Below are 14,084 nucleotides of genomic sequence, written 5' to 3'. Positions count from 1 at the left end.
CAGAGCTGTCGGCGCCTACGGATGCTTTAATACAAAAACACGACTCTGTTTGGTGGTCCGACATGAGTAGAACTTCCACAACAGGTACAGAGTCGATATGACAAGGACAGAGTCACGGTTGATGCGAGGGAAAAACAATGTTTCAGGGTATCACCCTGAAAATTGACCACAAATGTGCTTCATTCGCGCTTGAAAGTGTTTCAAATTGGGAGTTGGTCAGCTGATCCTGAGCACATTTCATGAGTTCAATGAAGGAAGTTCCTCATTGAACTCATCTCTCCAGTTAACGGTACGCTTCTCATAAGTCTTTTTTTGTCTTGATGATTATTGAAGTACTATTTCACTTGGTCTGGTTCATTACATTAGGTTACTAACCTTGGCAGAGCTAGCTCTGTGATACTAGCCAACGTTAGCTAACAGCACAGCCCGTTGCGTTAATGCTATTAGTAAAACAAGCGGAAAAAGCATCTTTGTTAAAGAGCTGTGTGCTGCTATGCTCTGAATTATTTTCAATTACTTTCACTTTAACCTTTTACTTTCTAACCAACAACCTACTGGCTTAACGTTAGCTTAACTTGAGCGAAAGCTCATTTTAGCATCACCTGGACACTTGTAATTTGACACTGTTTTTCATTTTTTGTTGATCACCCGCAAAACGTAAGTGATGTCAACAAATCTACGTGTCAAATCTCATGGATATATCAATATTTACATGTCTACTGCAGGAAAGTTACTTTGATGAGAAAGTAGTAAGACACTTGAGCGACAGTTGGGCAATCCTGGGGCAACGATGAATGAGCTTTTATTGCGCTATTTGGAGGTGTTGAAGCAGGATATCTTATTTTGAAAGGCCAGAATTGGGTTCCAGGATATGTTGTCAGCATCGATGGTAATTTTGGCAAACCTTTTACCAATGTTTAATCTCTGCAAAAAACAAATGTTTACAATGACAATGGATGTCTGTCCAGGTCACGCCTACAGCAGCGCACGGCTAATTCACCGGCGTCCTTTTACCAACTCCGGTTACGAAAACTTTTACTTTCATAATTGAAACAGTATTTGGCTCGAAAGGTAATGAACGCCTACTTTAACACCGTTAAATCACCTGAAAACATTACACGATCATTTTTATCAATAGCTTCCTTTAATATTTAACCAGTGTTTTAATTTGTTTGTTTTACAGTCGCTACAGGATTAAGAATGTTTCAAGATGTTGTGGTTCTGTACAGTATTAGTTCATGTGTGAGTTCATGGAGCACACGGGTGCTTATTTAGTGCTTTACTGTTTACATTCGATGGTACACTGATGATGATTTATCATTTGTAAACTTGAAGTATCTGAGGGGCTTGTAGGTTCAGCCCGCCATTGTGCTCCGGTCGTTACGGTAAAGACGGCGAACGTGCGTGTCGTGCCGAAGGGGTCGAGGGCCAAGATCACGGTCCACCAGCTCGCGTCTGCGAGCCGAACCGATCCGGTCCACACGCCCACCCCCCTTTACCCCGCGTGGGGCCGTAACGCGGCCTGAAGCTCAAGCAGCGGCCTGCTGATCAGGTTTAAATTGGAAAGATTATAGAACTCTTTTGGTATCTAAAAAAAAAAGGTTACATTTTAATAACTTATTACCTTTAGAATCAATACGAGAGAAATTAGGACGAAGCAAAGTGCCAGGGTGAGCTATTAACATTCAGAATTTTACACCAGACAAACATGATTAACAAAAATATTATCATGACATCTCGGGGAAGAAAGACCACAATAGAAATCTTTTGTTTTGGGGCGGCGCTACACGCTAATTGATATAAACAAGACAGCGTTTTGTGCAATTGTGATACATAGAAATCTTAATATAGTCCCAGAATATTATCTCAAAAAGCCGATATCGGAAATATCAAAAATAAAAGACACATTTAATTTTAATTTTTAAAACGGTTCCATACACACATTCCCAACTACCTAACTTCCAATAAACTAATTCCCTTTTTTAAACTCACATTACTTTTTTTTCCCTCCATGTTTTTAGTAAATGTTAGCACATGTTGTGAGTGGGGTTGCCACCTTTAGTACAGGAAAAATAAGGGACAATAAAAATACAGGAAAAATAAGGGACGGTGGCGGCGCAGACGTTACGGGACGGGTGGGGCGGCGACTCTGCGACCCCCCCGGTGATTCCTCCCACTCTCGTCGGTACTTTAGCATCCGCTTTCGCTTCAGAGCTGGACGCGGGGAACCGACACTCCGCCAAGAGATCCGTCCTCCTCTCCTCTGGTCCGTTTGTTTCAGGTTCACGGCCAAACAAACCATGGCGCCGAGTATCACCCAATCAGGGGACGAATGGGACGAGTCTTCACAGAATTTGGGTGGGATTTTTTGCATGGGATGCTGGCAACTCGGAAAGTACGGGACAAACCCCGTGCGGTATTGATTCAAAACATTTTATTCTCAAATACGAGACAATTACGTATTTGAAGGGACGGGTGGCAACCTAATGTTGTGAGCACATGCTTGTTTGTGTGTCAAGATGTAGACCGAGTGAATAATTGTCGAGCAAATGTGATTTAAGGTCAATAAATAAACAAAAGTGGGGTAAAACATAAATAAGTTCACGTGCAGTAGTACAACACCTCAACACCCAAGATGTTTTGGCTGTCGTTTTATTTAAGTCCAGATGTTAGTTCAGCCATTTTCTTAAAGTACTAAGATTGTAGTGGAGCCACAGGGTGTAATTTGGAAGCTATTTTGGAAAAATAACACGGTTCAGCGTCCGTGCTGACATTTGGGAATGACTGATGTTATTTTGTGAAAAGCCAAAATGGCGTAAGACTGACTGCAAGGGCGCGAGCGTGCACGACGACATGTGGGCGGGAAAATGCTGCTGCGCCTCTACTCGGGTCTTTCCGGCGGAGCCGCCGAGCCGAACGCGCGAGGCGGAGAGAGAGCAGCAGCAGCCGGAGGAGCCGATCCCAGCCGCCGCCGGAACCAGCCGACCAACTCCCGGGGCTGGATCCGACTGTTTCTACACCGTTTGTCGTCGGGGGGACCGGGCAGTGAGCTGCTGCACTCCGAAACACGAGAATGAGAGAACCGGAAACATGAACGGGGCCGTGTATATTTCGTTTTTCCAGGGCCAGCTGGAGTCCGTGCTGGAGCAGGTCGTCCAGCTCGCCGTGCAGGAGATCAGCAAGACGGTGGGCTCCAGCCTCAACACGCTGCTGCTGGAGGCCGCCGGCAAGGAGCAGGAGAACCACCGGCTCCGCCTCCGTCTGCAGGCCTGGGAGAACCGGGGCTGCGGGCGGAATGAGGCGGGCGACGAGAGGACAAAGCCCGAGCCGCCGCCGCCGCCGCTGCAGCAGCAGCAGCTTCACGGCCCCGGAGGACACGGCCCGCAGCCCGGCGTCCACGCCGACGTACGCCGCCTGGAGCAGCGGGGAAGGGTCGTTGGTACGTAGCGACAAAGCGCGAGCCCCCCCTCCCGTTACACAACACGCGCATTCGCACGCAAACAAAACAGCGCGACGCGCTCCTCCCCCCGCGTTGCGTAACCGCGTGGACCCGAAAGCCGCGCGAGGCCCTTTGTTGGGCGCGGGGGGCGCGGGCCCGAGGGGGCCCGCTGGAGCAGCGTGTGATGCTCATTTATGGAGCAAACGCCACTAATAATCAAACGCACGCACACTAACCGCGATGGAGGCGGATATACGGTGTATGTTATTTAACATGTAAATCATAATGTAAAGAAGCAGACTGCGATGTTTGTTCTGCTATAATGAATATTCACATGTTCATTCTCTGTAGTGACCAGCAGGGGGCGACTCGTAACCAACACGTTAACAGGGTAAAACACCACACAGCAGCTTGTGACACATAAACAATTTATGGACTAATAATTGTACATTTATAAAAAATGACCCTGTCGAACTGCATGCTGGGTACAGCTCACAACAAGACGTAACGTTAAATCTGTTACGTGAAAACGCGGAAAAGAGCGAAACAGGAGGAACACGAGAGACCAGAGATGCTCCAACACAACTGGTGCCCAGACGAGGAGCTGGTCTGTTCGGAGGGTTTTTGGTTTCGGAAAATCTGACGTAAGTTACGTTAGATCGGAAAACGATTTACTGCAGAGTCTGTCGAGCCTCTAGTAGCAACACTAGCAGCCACAACAAGCTAACACGCTATCGAACTAACACGCTAACAAGTCAACTCGCTGGCCAGTTGGGAGCAAGTTGGCCAGCGAGCGGCAGTTCGGGGAGCCGCGGCCCTTTTCGATACTGTCAGAATCTTTCTTAATGCCGTGATGTGGATTTTGGGCCATAGCGTGCAGCCCTAAGTCAGGGGTGTACATTATTGAGCGATCGACCTGAGCGTTTCATACCCGTGCACATTCAAAGTCACAGTTAGATTTTGCGCGGCCGTTGGTTGTAATCTCATCATTTAGCTCGATGGCGATCGACTACAAAAAGCTGATGAGCGGTTTCAGGAAATGCTTTCGCAAGCGATTTAGGGCTCCTGTTAGCTAGAGAGGAGAATTCAGGTGGACGTTATGAGGGATGCGAATGAATGAGTTGATATCTGGCAGGGAGACCAGGGATGTTTTCAGACGCACAAATTAATGTCAATCTTCTAGCTAATAGCAACCAACTTCTGGTGCTAGGCTAACAGACGTGAAGTCCCCAATGCGGTTTGTTCCGTAGCCACAGACACCTACTATTTTCTGTAGGCTGCTGAAATACGATACACAACGTTTAGTGGCTACAACTTGTTTTTTGCTGAAAGGAAGCTATTTACTTACTAATAATGTCACGGAGAACTGTATTATAAAACCAATAAGGTTTCCCAACACCATCCTTGAATTATTGACGATAAAATACAGCCTCTCATACATTATTGCTTAAATCTTCTTTTATATTGTTTACTTATTAATAAAAATAGGGTTGGCCTTTTATTTTGTCGTGTACAGCAGTGTATGCATGGTCTTACCTCTACTTGTAAATGACGTTAAGTCCATTCGCCTTTTGGACAAACATCACTTTTACACCAAAGTCAATGACTTTGTTTGCAAAAGTCCTTTTTATCTTCTTTTGGTTTCAACAGTCTCTTTGTCTAAATAGACATTATTGTTCGGGGGGAAAGTCTGGATGTTTTCACTTTTCATGGACTGATAATGTGCACTTGACGTTCGCTGCTTGACTGCTTTAGCTAGCACATGCTAACTATGCTATCAGTCTGTAATACGTGAAGAAAAACAACAGCAGAAGGAGCCCGCGTGCTCACCACGCCCCCTTCAGGCGGGCAGAGGTACTGATGCTCCAAGTCCAGCTGCCTCCTTATTACTGCTCTTTAACTGCTCCGTTATGTCAGATTAGCAAGACTAGCATAGTGAAACACAGGAGCCGGACCATGTGATGTGAGGACATGTGATCCAACTGTGTACAGACATTATATTGTAACATGTAGAGACATTAATTACACATGCAAAACACGAGCAGCTCAACCGGGTTTATGAGGGATTGCAAGAGGAGGCGCAGCTCGTTGCTGCCTCCCCCCCCTCCCCCCTCCCCCCTCCCCCCTCCCCCCCACGTGAACTATAAAAACCATCGGATTGATTTGGAATCGAATAGTTACAATTCCATCACAGATCAGCGGACATATATATATATATATATATATATATATATATATATATACGTGTATATATATACACATATATATATATATATATACATACATATACACACAGGTGCGTCCTGTAGAACTCCTCTTTAATGTCTCACTGGTTTGTGTCCAACAAAAAGGTTTAAAAGACGTTTCTCACGGCTCTGCACGCAGCAGCTTTACTAATATTCTCATGTTGTAAAGGAAAAGACGTAACACTACACAAAGAATGTGCTCGTATGTGAGAGCACGTCCACGATGGGGGACGTTACTTCTATGAGGACGGCTGAGGTCATGGACATATTTGATGGACGGGGAAGAAAAACGATAGCGTTGAAACAAGTAGTCATCTGGAAACGACGATACATCTGATCGGGCCTCAATATTCTCCCCCGACGTGTTTAACGAAGTAAAAGCGCTTCTTCATCAACAAACTCCCGCTTCTTGAAACGGACCCCAGGTGTCAAGGCAATGCACCCTGGGAAGAAGTGGAAAGTGGGTCAGGAGGTCACATGATAGAGGTCACATGATGCAGAGGACAGACGGATGAATGAGTTTTATCAATATTTAAAGATAAGATGTTATCAGGTTTAGATGGAATTAGAATATACACACATGTATACATGTGTTGTTGTTGTTGTTTACACAGTCGGTGATGTTTACGTCCCACAGACCAGCTGAAGGGGGTCATGGAGCAGGTTCTGGACTTTGCGGTTCACGAGCTGACAAAGATCGTGGAGGCCTCGTTTGACGACCTGCTGCTGGAGATCACCAAGATGGAGAGAGAGCAGCAGGACCTGGGGGAGACGCTGGACAGGGAGGCAGGGGGAGACAAAGGGAGAGGAGGAGCCGGGGGCCGGAGGAGGGGGTCGGAGAACGACTCTGTGTCCCCCAGCGGCTCTGAGGACACCCGGGAGGAGCTGTCCGAACTCAGCGGGTCCAAGGAGGCGCCGCGGAGGGACGGTGGGCGGAGCCTGACTGTGATGTCACAGCTTTGTTCTACTTCGACACATGATACAAACTCAGGATTTTCTTCTCCATCTGCTCCTTTACCTCCTCCATCACTTCCTCCCTCTCCTGTTCCCTTCTCACTTCCTTCCTCACCCTCTCCCCTGTTTCCTCCCTTTCCTCACCTTTTCTCTCTCTCTCTCCTACTCCTTCTCTTTTTCTTCCTCCCTTCATGTTCCTCATTTCCCTCCCTTGCCTCCTTCCCCTCTTTAATCTCCTCCTCTTTCCCCCTCAGACCCAGAGCGCCCCCCCGTCCTCTCGGTGTCTCAGGACTGGGTTCCCATCCTGGACAAGGTCTTTGGTCAGAAGTGGTGCAGTGACGTCTGGCAGATTAAGGACCTCGAGCGTGGAAGAGGAGGAGGTGGTGGGCAGGTTCAAGATGATGGGGGGGCTGATCAGGTGGCGCCTCTCTCCACCCCTTTGGTGAACCTGGAGCCCTCCCCCTCCTCCCCCCAGCAGGACCCCCGCTGGACTCCTCTGGAGGACATGGAAGTGTTTTCTCCTGATGAAGAAGCTACAGACGGTCAAAGAAGGACCAGCAGACCTGGACCCCATCCAGGAGCCAAACCCGGACCCCCCCACACCCCGACAGGTGAGACCACAACAGCTGTTAAGATAGAATAACATATCTGATGTGTCTCTGTCTCTGATCCTGGTCTCTGTCTCTGGTCTTCAGGGCGGCGTTCTTCTGCCTCGATGCTGCACCGTCTCCTGACTCTTCCGTCCCAGCTGCTGGACGAGGAGGACCAGGCCACTAAGGAGACCGTGGCGGTCCTCCCGGCGGACGAGTCCACCGAGCGTGCATGCCGGGTCGGTCCATCTCCTACCGAGGGGGAGGAGGAGGAGGGGGAGGAGGAGGAGGAGGACAAAGGGAGGAAGGTGAGGAAGCAAACATGCGAAATAAGAAGGAATTTAATTTAAGTTGTTAGATGTTGTTCTTCTCTTGTTTTTAATATAAAACCTTTTTAGCGCATTTTCAGACGACACAAAGAACTGAAATGATGTTTTTGTATTTAGCAGGAAACAAGAATCAGTAAATAATAAGCGTAGAATCCAGTCTGATGTGATGTTAATGTTTTGTCTCATTTACATTATGATTCTGTTTATAATACTATAATGTAATATTTAAATATATATGTATACATAGTCATAATAGCAATTTAATTGAATATAAATAGATAAAAAGACCAACTGCTCTTTGAATTATAAGTTTATGAAACTAAATAAAAATAATCAAGTCATTAGTATCTATAAATGAACAATATCTGTAAAGGAAAGACAACAATAACAACAGCAGAATGGAACACAGGTACACAACAACTACTACACAGTGTTAGACGCAGAGCTTTGTTATGACAAGCAGCTGATCAGAGATCTGTTTCCTGTGATGAGTTCAGCAATCAGCAACATTTATCACCATAAAACGTCACATACAAGAAATGTGACTTGCGTAACAGTACGACAATAGACGACAAGACAATAATGAAATGAAACATAAGGGTTAGTTTAAAATAAAAGTTCAAGTAAAAAAATATTTAAAAATGAAAGAAATAAAGTGCACTAGCGAACAGGAAGTGACGTTGGGGTCGGTCTGTTCAGAGATCACTTCATGAGCCTCTGATGGAATCAATGAAAGTACACGCTGAGCTACTTGTACTTACCGTGTGTGTACTTGTACTGTGTGTGTGTGTGTCACACAGAGGAAGAGGAGGCGGGTCTGGTCCGAGTGTGAAGAGTGCGGTCGGAGGTTCAGTCGGATTTCTCTCCTGAAGTCTCACCGCCTGACGCACGGGGCCTCCTCTTCGGCCCTGTTAGGCTCCGCCTCCTCTTCGGCCCTGTTAGGCTCCGCCTCCTCTTCGGCCCTGTTAGGCTCCGCCTCTTCCGCGCTGCGCTGCTCCGCCTGCGGGAAGAGGTTCTCCTCGGTGACCCGCCTCCACAGCCACGTCCGGACCCAGCACCCCGAGGACCGGTCCTGAACTAACGACAGGACCGCGGGAACCAGATCCACAGAACCAGACCAGGATCCACAGAACCAGATCAACAGAACCAGATCAACAGAACCAGGATCCACAGAACCAGGATTAAAAGGGGATAAACCGGTACAATTATAATAAAGAGACTTATTGGAATGAATCAATTAAGATTACTAGCAAGCTATGAATAAATTATAGCTTTTATTAATTGTTCATATGAATCAATTATTGATGAATTTTTAAATAATAATTTTATGAACAATAATTTTAATCATCTATTTATCAGAGGTATTATTGTTATTATTCATATTAATGATGTATTTATAATTTCAAATACTTAAATTCAGTTTAAAACATCATAAATTAGAATATGGATCCCCAATTAGAGTAAAGTCCATCCCTCATTGACCAATCAGAGCGTCTCTGCAAAGTCACATGATCCCATCCAGAACCACATGGTGCAGTTTACGTTTTCAAGCTCCAGCATCGACCAATCAGGAGTCAGATGACAAATCTTCGACCACTTTGATGATGACGTTGAATGTTGGTTTGACGCTGAAGTCAGAGCGGAGGAGGAGACTGAATACAGGCGTTGTTGTAGAGGACGGGACGTCTCCGGAGGGGACAGCGTCCTGGCTCCTGTGGTGGTAGGTTTTTTTTAAGTGACCTTTTAGCGATTCTTTTCATTCTGTGTTTGTTTGTTTTTTTGTGGTCATGTTTTGAATCTTCAAGGTTTTCTTTTTTCTAAAATGGACTTTGATTGTTTGGACTCATGAATGTGAATCTCAACACGTAGTTTAATTTCTACGTTTGTTTTAAGAGTTTTCTGACACAAACTGATGATGACATGAGAAAATAGGAAGGTCGTTAATTCCTTCTTCACTTCCTTCCCTCCTTCCTCGTTCAGTGACCTCCCGTCAACACACACCTGTACAGTTGTGGTCAAAAGTTGACATACACGTGTAAAGAACACAATGTCACGGCTCTCCTGAGTTTCAGTTATTTCTACAAGTCTGATTTCTCTCTGATAGTGATTGGAACAGATACTTTGTCACAAAAAACATTCATAAAGTTTGGTTCTTTTATGACTTTATTATGGGTCAACAGAAAAAGTGCTGGGTCAAAAATATACATTCAGCCACATGAATTAGCAATTTTGGTGACTTAGAAAGTTGTGTCAATGAAATGAGCTTCACAGCCTCTTGACTTGATTGTGGTTATGAGTGACTACAGCTGGTGACTCTCAGGCCTTTTAAATAGAGCTCATTGGATACAAACACCCACAGACGCTACAATGGGAAAGTCAAAGGAGCTCAGCGTGGATCTAAAAGAGCGAATCATTGACTTGAACAAGTCAGGAAAGTCACTTGGAGCCATTTCAAAGCAGCTGCAGGTCCCAAGAGCAACAGAGCAAACAATAGTTTGTAAGCATAAAGTGCACAGCACTGTTTTGTCACCATCAGGAAGAAAACACAAGCTATCACCTGCTGCTGAGAGAACATTGGTCAGGAGGTGAAGAGTCAACTGAGAACCACCAAAAAGATCTGCCAAGAATCAGAAGCTGCTGGAACACCCGTGTCAGTGTTTGGCATCTCCATGGACGGAGAGGCTGCCGTGCAGGAAGGAAGCTCTTGCTCCAAAAGCGGCACCTTAAGGCTCGACTGATTTGTTGCTGATCACATGGACGAAGATAAGACCTTCTGGAGGAAAGTTCTGTGGTCAGACGAAACCAAAATCCAGCTGTTTGGCCACAATGCCCATCAATGTGTCTGGAGGAGAAAAGGTGAGGCCTTTAACCCCAAGAAGACCACGTCTACCGTCAAGCACGGTGGGGTAGTATTGTGCTGCCAATGGAACTGGTGCTTTACAAAGAGTGAATGTGATCATGAAGGAGGATGATTACCTTCAAATTCTTCAGGATAACCTAAAATCATCAGCCCGACGGTTGGGTCTTCCAACAGGACAATGACCTTGGTAATCGGATGGATTTAGCCATTCTGTGGGGTTTTAGAATGGCCTTCCCAAAGTCCTGACTTAAATCCCATTGAGAAGATGTGGACAATGCTGTAGAAACCAGTCCACGTCAGAAAGCCATCAAATTTAACTGAATTGCACCAATTCTGTCAAGAGGAGCGGTCGACGAGAAGCTTGTGGATGGTCACCAAGACCGCCGAATGGCCACGGGACATGTGACCAAATATTAGCACCGCTGTATGTATATTTTTGACCCAGCAGATTGTCACTTTTTCTGTTGACACATAATAAAGTCATAAAAGAACCGAACTTCATGAATGTTCTTTGTGACAAAGTATCGGTTCCAATCACTATCAGAAAAAAATCAGACTTGTATAAATAACTGGAAACTCCAAAGAGCCGTGAAATTATGTTCTTTACAAATATGTATCTAAACTTTTGTACATAAAAATACATTTATATATGAATGACATTATTTACAATTTCTGTCTTTAACTCCAGCTTTAACTTTTTATAATTATTTCTTTTTTCTATATGGAAGCTGCATAGTACCAACAAGGAAAAAAACAAATAGTGAAATAGTAAGAATGGAAAATAATTTGATTTACAAACCCATTTATAAAAGGGAGTTTATTTATGATAAAGAATTAAAATCACAAGCTGTTTTCTTTTAAGGATGTTTTTTTTACTTTTTACTTGTAAAATAATTCATAAAAATCTAGATGTGGATAATAATTGTTTTTTTATTAATATTTACTTCTGGGAGATTCAAACACTGAAATTGGTCTGTCCAAAATACCATCATTCACTTTAGGAAATATGAAATACAGAAATTGTATTGACTCAAATTACCGCCAAAAGAAGACAATTATAAATATCTTCATAATAAAACCATTATTTAAAATTCAAAATAAGAAAATTTGACACAAGGACAAAAACTTGTTTATTAAGAGATTGATATAAAAAATATCAATTTTCATAATGTATTGAATTCATACTCGTACGTGAATTATTTGAACGGTCAACCGATGTTTACTCTCTCATGCTAACGAAAGCTACTCGACCGCTTCGCTAACGTTGGAACTCTCCAACTTTCCGCTTGCAGCCTCCGTTCATGTTCACATACTTCATTTTATTCTGCATATGTCTGTTCCTATTTTCTACACAAACATCGTTACCTCAGCAGACGCACAACGTTGATACCGCAATAATATTATTTTCTTCTTTTTTTTCATACGTCTCAGATTTTTTTTTTTTAACAGATCTGATGCGGTCAAGTAAAAAACACAAACGTGAACATCTCAGGTTTGAAGATTAAGTCCTTAAAGACGATTTTTTAATGAGGTAACCTCGTCTTCCAGGACTTCTTTTAAAGAGGGCGTGGCTCACCGAAGACCGTTGATGATAACACGAACAAAATGACGGATATGAGAAGTCAGAACTTTAAATGTATCTTCCTCACGGTTTCATTTTTAATCACTTTTGAAGAGAAAATAACTAAAAGGAAGACGTAAATAAAAACGAAAAGTAATTATAAAATAAAAACATGGGTTTATAGTCACGCGTTTTTTACACGGCGGCACAACGGACGGCGTTTCCAAACCTAGTCGATTTTGGACCACGAATTGATCAGAACAGTGACTTGCATAAGAACCCCTGAGATAAAATGACAGGTTATTGTACAGGACCCTATATGATAATGATGAGATGTGTTAATGTGACTTGTGAGGGGGTTTTACACATTTAAACACAACACTTTTCAGATTTATATTTGTAAATCATTTTGAAATCCGGCTTCCAGATGGACTAATTTGTGTTGGTCCATTACATAAAATCACAACAAAATAAATTAAAATCTGTGATTATACCATGAGAAAATGTAGAAACGTCCAAGGGGGGTGAATACTTATGCAGGGCACTGTATGTAAAAATACACATTTCAATGGAGCGCGAAGGAGTAAAACCAAGCCTTGTTGGTGAGTAGATGTAGAGCTAGCGTGAGTAGAAGCTGTAGTGAGTAGTTGTAGATCTAGATCAGGGGTGTCAAACTCATTTTAGGTTGGGGCCAGATACTGCCCACTTTGATATCAAACGGGCCAGACCATTCAAAATCATGGGGGGCGTGCGGATGGGTGGAAAAGGTCTAACGCAGGGTCCCCACACTTTTTCAACTCGCAAGCTACTTTTCACTTCAAGTGACGGCGATCTACCCCTCCCCCCCCTCCCGCTTGGGCAGTTCGCCCGCAATAATAATACGGAACAACATCGCTGTGTACGTGGAGCGCAAAACGAATACAGAAAACAACACAACGAGCCTCTCGTCTGTCAGAAGCGATCGCGCGGTGACCAATGGCAGGTGATCGACCAGCGTTGGTGAACGACCGCGTCCTCCTGGTCTGACACACGCGCTCACTCAGAGTGCGACCCCCAGTGGACGTTTTAGGCATAGCAGCTACTTTTATAGAAATGCAATTTAAGTCTTTGTAATTCTCACAATAGAACATTCATCCGGCGGGCCGCACTGGACCCCCATGCGGGCCAAATTGGGCCTTCAGTTTGACGCCTGTGATCTAGAGAGTAGAACTTAAAGGGGTTCCTCAGGGAACGATTGGAGGTCCTCTCATTGTTTCATGTGACGGGATAAAAGGGACTTTTATCTTTATTTGAATTGTGTAACTTTTCAAACTACGTTTGTAACAATGGGGGGGAATGAGAAGAAATGTTTTTATTACTTTAAATATCCATTTCTACTCTGCGTTCATCTCTGTGTTTTACATTCGATGCAATACTTTTGATAAAAATGTGCCCGTTTTTGTTCATATATGATAAAACCAAATCTAAAAAAGGTGTTGTATTTAATAAATGACATTTTAAAATAAGTGTTGCAGCGCAGTGACCTTCTCAGTCGGTTATTGTGAACTAATGTGACCTTTGACGTATTGGAGCTGCAAGGGGAGTGCTAAAACTCTCCACCATGATGTTTTTTCTTTTATTGTTTACCCGTTTTAGTCCATGAGACAGGATTCTTTTTATAGTGTTAAAACACACTAAATCAATAAATGTTCACAACGACCAGACAAGTCTGCTTTACTCATTACATGTCATTTAGCTGACACTTTTATCCAAAGCGACTTACATTGTATTATTAAATATTAATGAATTACTAAAGAGAGTGAGACAGCTGTGAGTAGCAGGTGTACAGAATGACCTGATTCGGTGGAGTGAGGGACAAATGACAGGGTAGGACTGACAGCGCTGTGACAGAATTAAGCATTTGGCTTATTTATGTTGCATTGAACCTCGTTTACATTCTGGTTTAATATGCACATGCACCCTGTGTGTGTGTTGCCTGCATGATATGATATGAATCTCCCGGTCCACCACGTCCCAAAGGTGCTCTATTGGATTGAGATGTTTTGTGTTAGAGGCCATTGGAGTACAGTGGACTCCTCGTCATGTTCAAGAAACCAGTTTGAGAG

The 14,084-nt window shown here is 44.0% G+C and overlaps 1 protein-coding gene across 1 annotated transcript; it reads left to right on the top strand.

The window, feature by feature from the left end:
- Positions 1-1,131: 1,131 nt before the first annotated feature.
- LOC120828046 (uncharacterized) lies at positions 1,132-13,680 on the top strand. The gene is made up of 5 exons (XM_040191348.2): positions 1,132-3,439; positions 6,323-6,613; positions 6,894-7,250; positions 7,335-7,537; positions 8,359-13,680. The coding sequence occupies exons 1-5, from the start codon at positions 2,788-2,790 to the stop codon at positions 8,632-8,634; spliced, it is 1,779 nt and encodes a 592-aa protein (XP_040047282.2). The 5' UTR covers positions 1,132-2,787; the 3' UTR covers positions 8,635-13,680.
- Positions 13,681-14,084: the final 404 nt, after the last annotated feature.

This window comes from Gasterosteus aculeatus, chromosome 11 (genome assembly GCF_964276395.1).
Source record: "Gasterosteus aculeatus chromosome 11, fGasAcu3.hap1.1, whole genome shotgun sequence".
NCBI classification, from domain to species: domain Eukaryota; kingdom Metazoa; phylum Chordata; class Actinopteri; order Perciformes; family Gasterosteidae; genus Gasterosteus; species Gasterosteus aculeatus.
Note: the sequence above shows the minus strand (reverse complement) of the source record. Positions and strands in the feature narration are given on the sequence as shown.

Coding starts and splice junctions, on each gene's coding strand:
- LOC120828046 (XM_040191348.2), top strand. CDS start 2,788: ATGTTATTTTGTGAAAAGCCAAAATGGCGTAAGACTGACTGCAAGGGC. Junction 3,440..6,322: donor GCAGCGGGGAAGGGTCGTTG/GTACGTAGCGAC, acceptor TACGTCCCACAG/ACCAGCTGAAGGGGGTCATG. Junction 7,251..7,334: donor ACCCCCCCACACCCCGACAG/GTGAGACCACAA, acceptor TCTGGTCTTCAG/GGCGGCGTTCTTCTGCCTCG.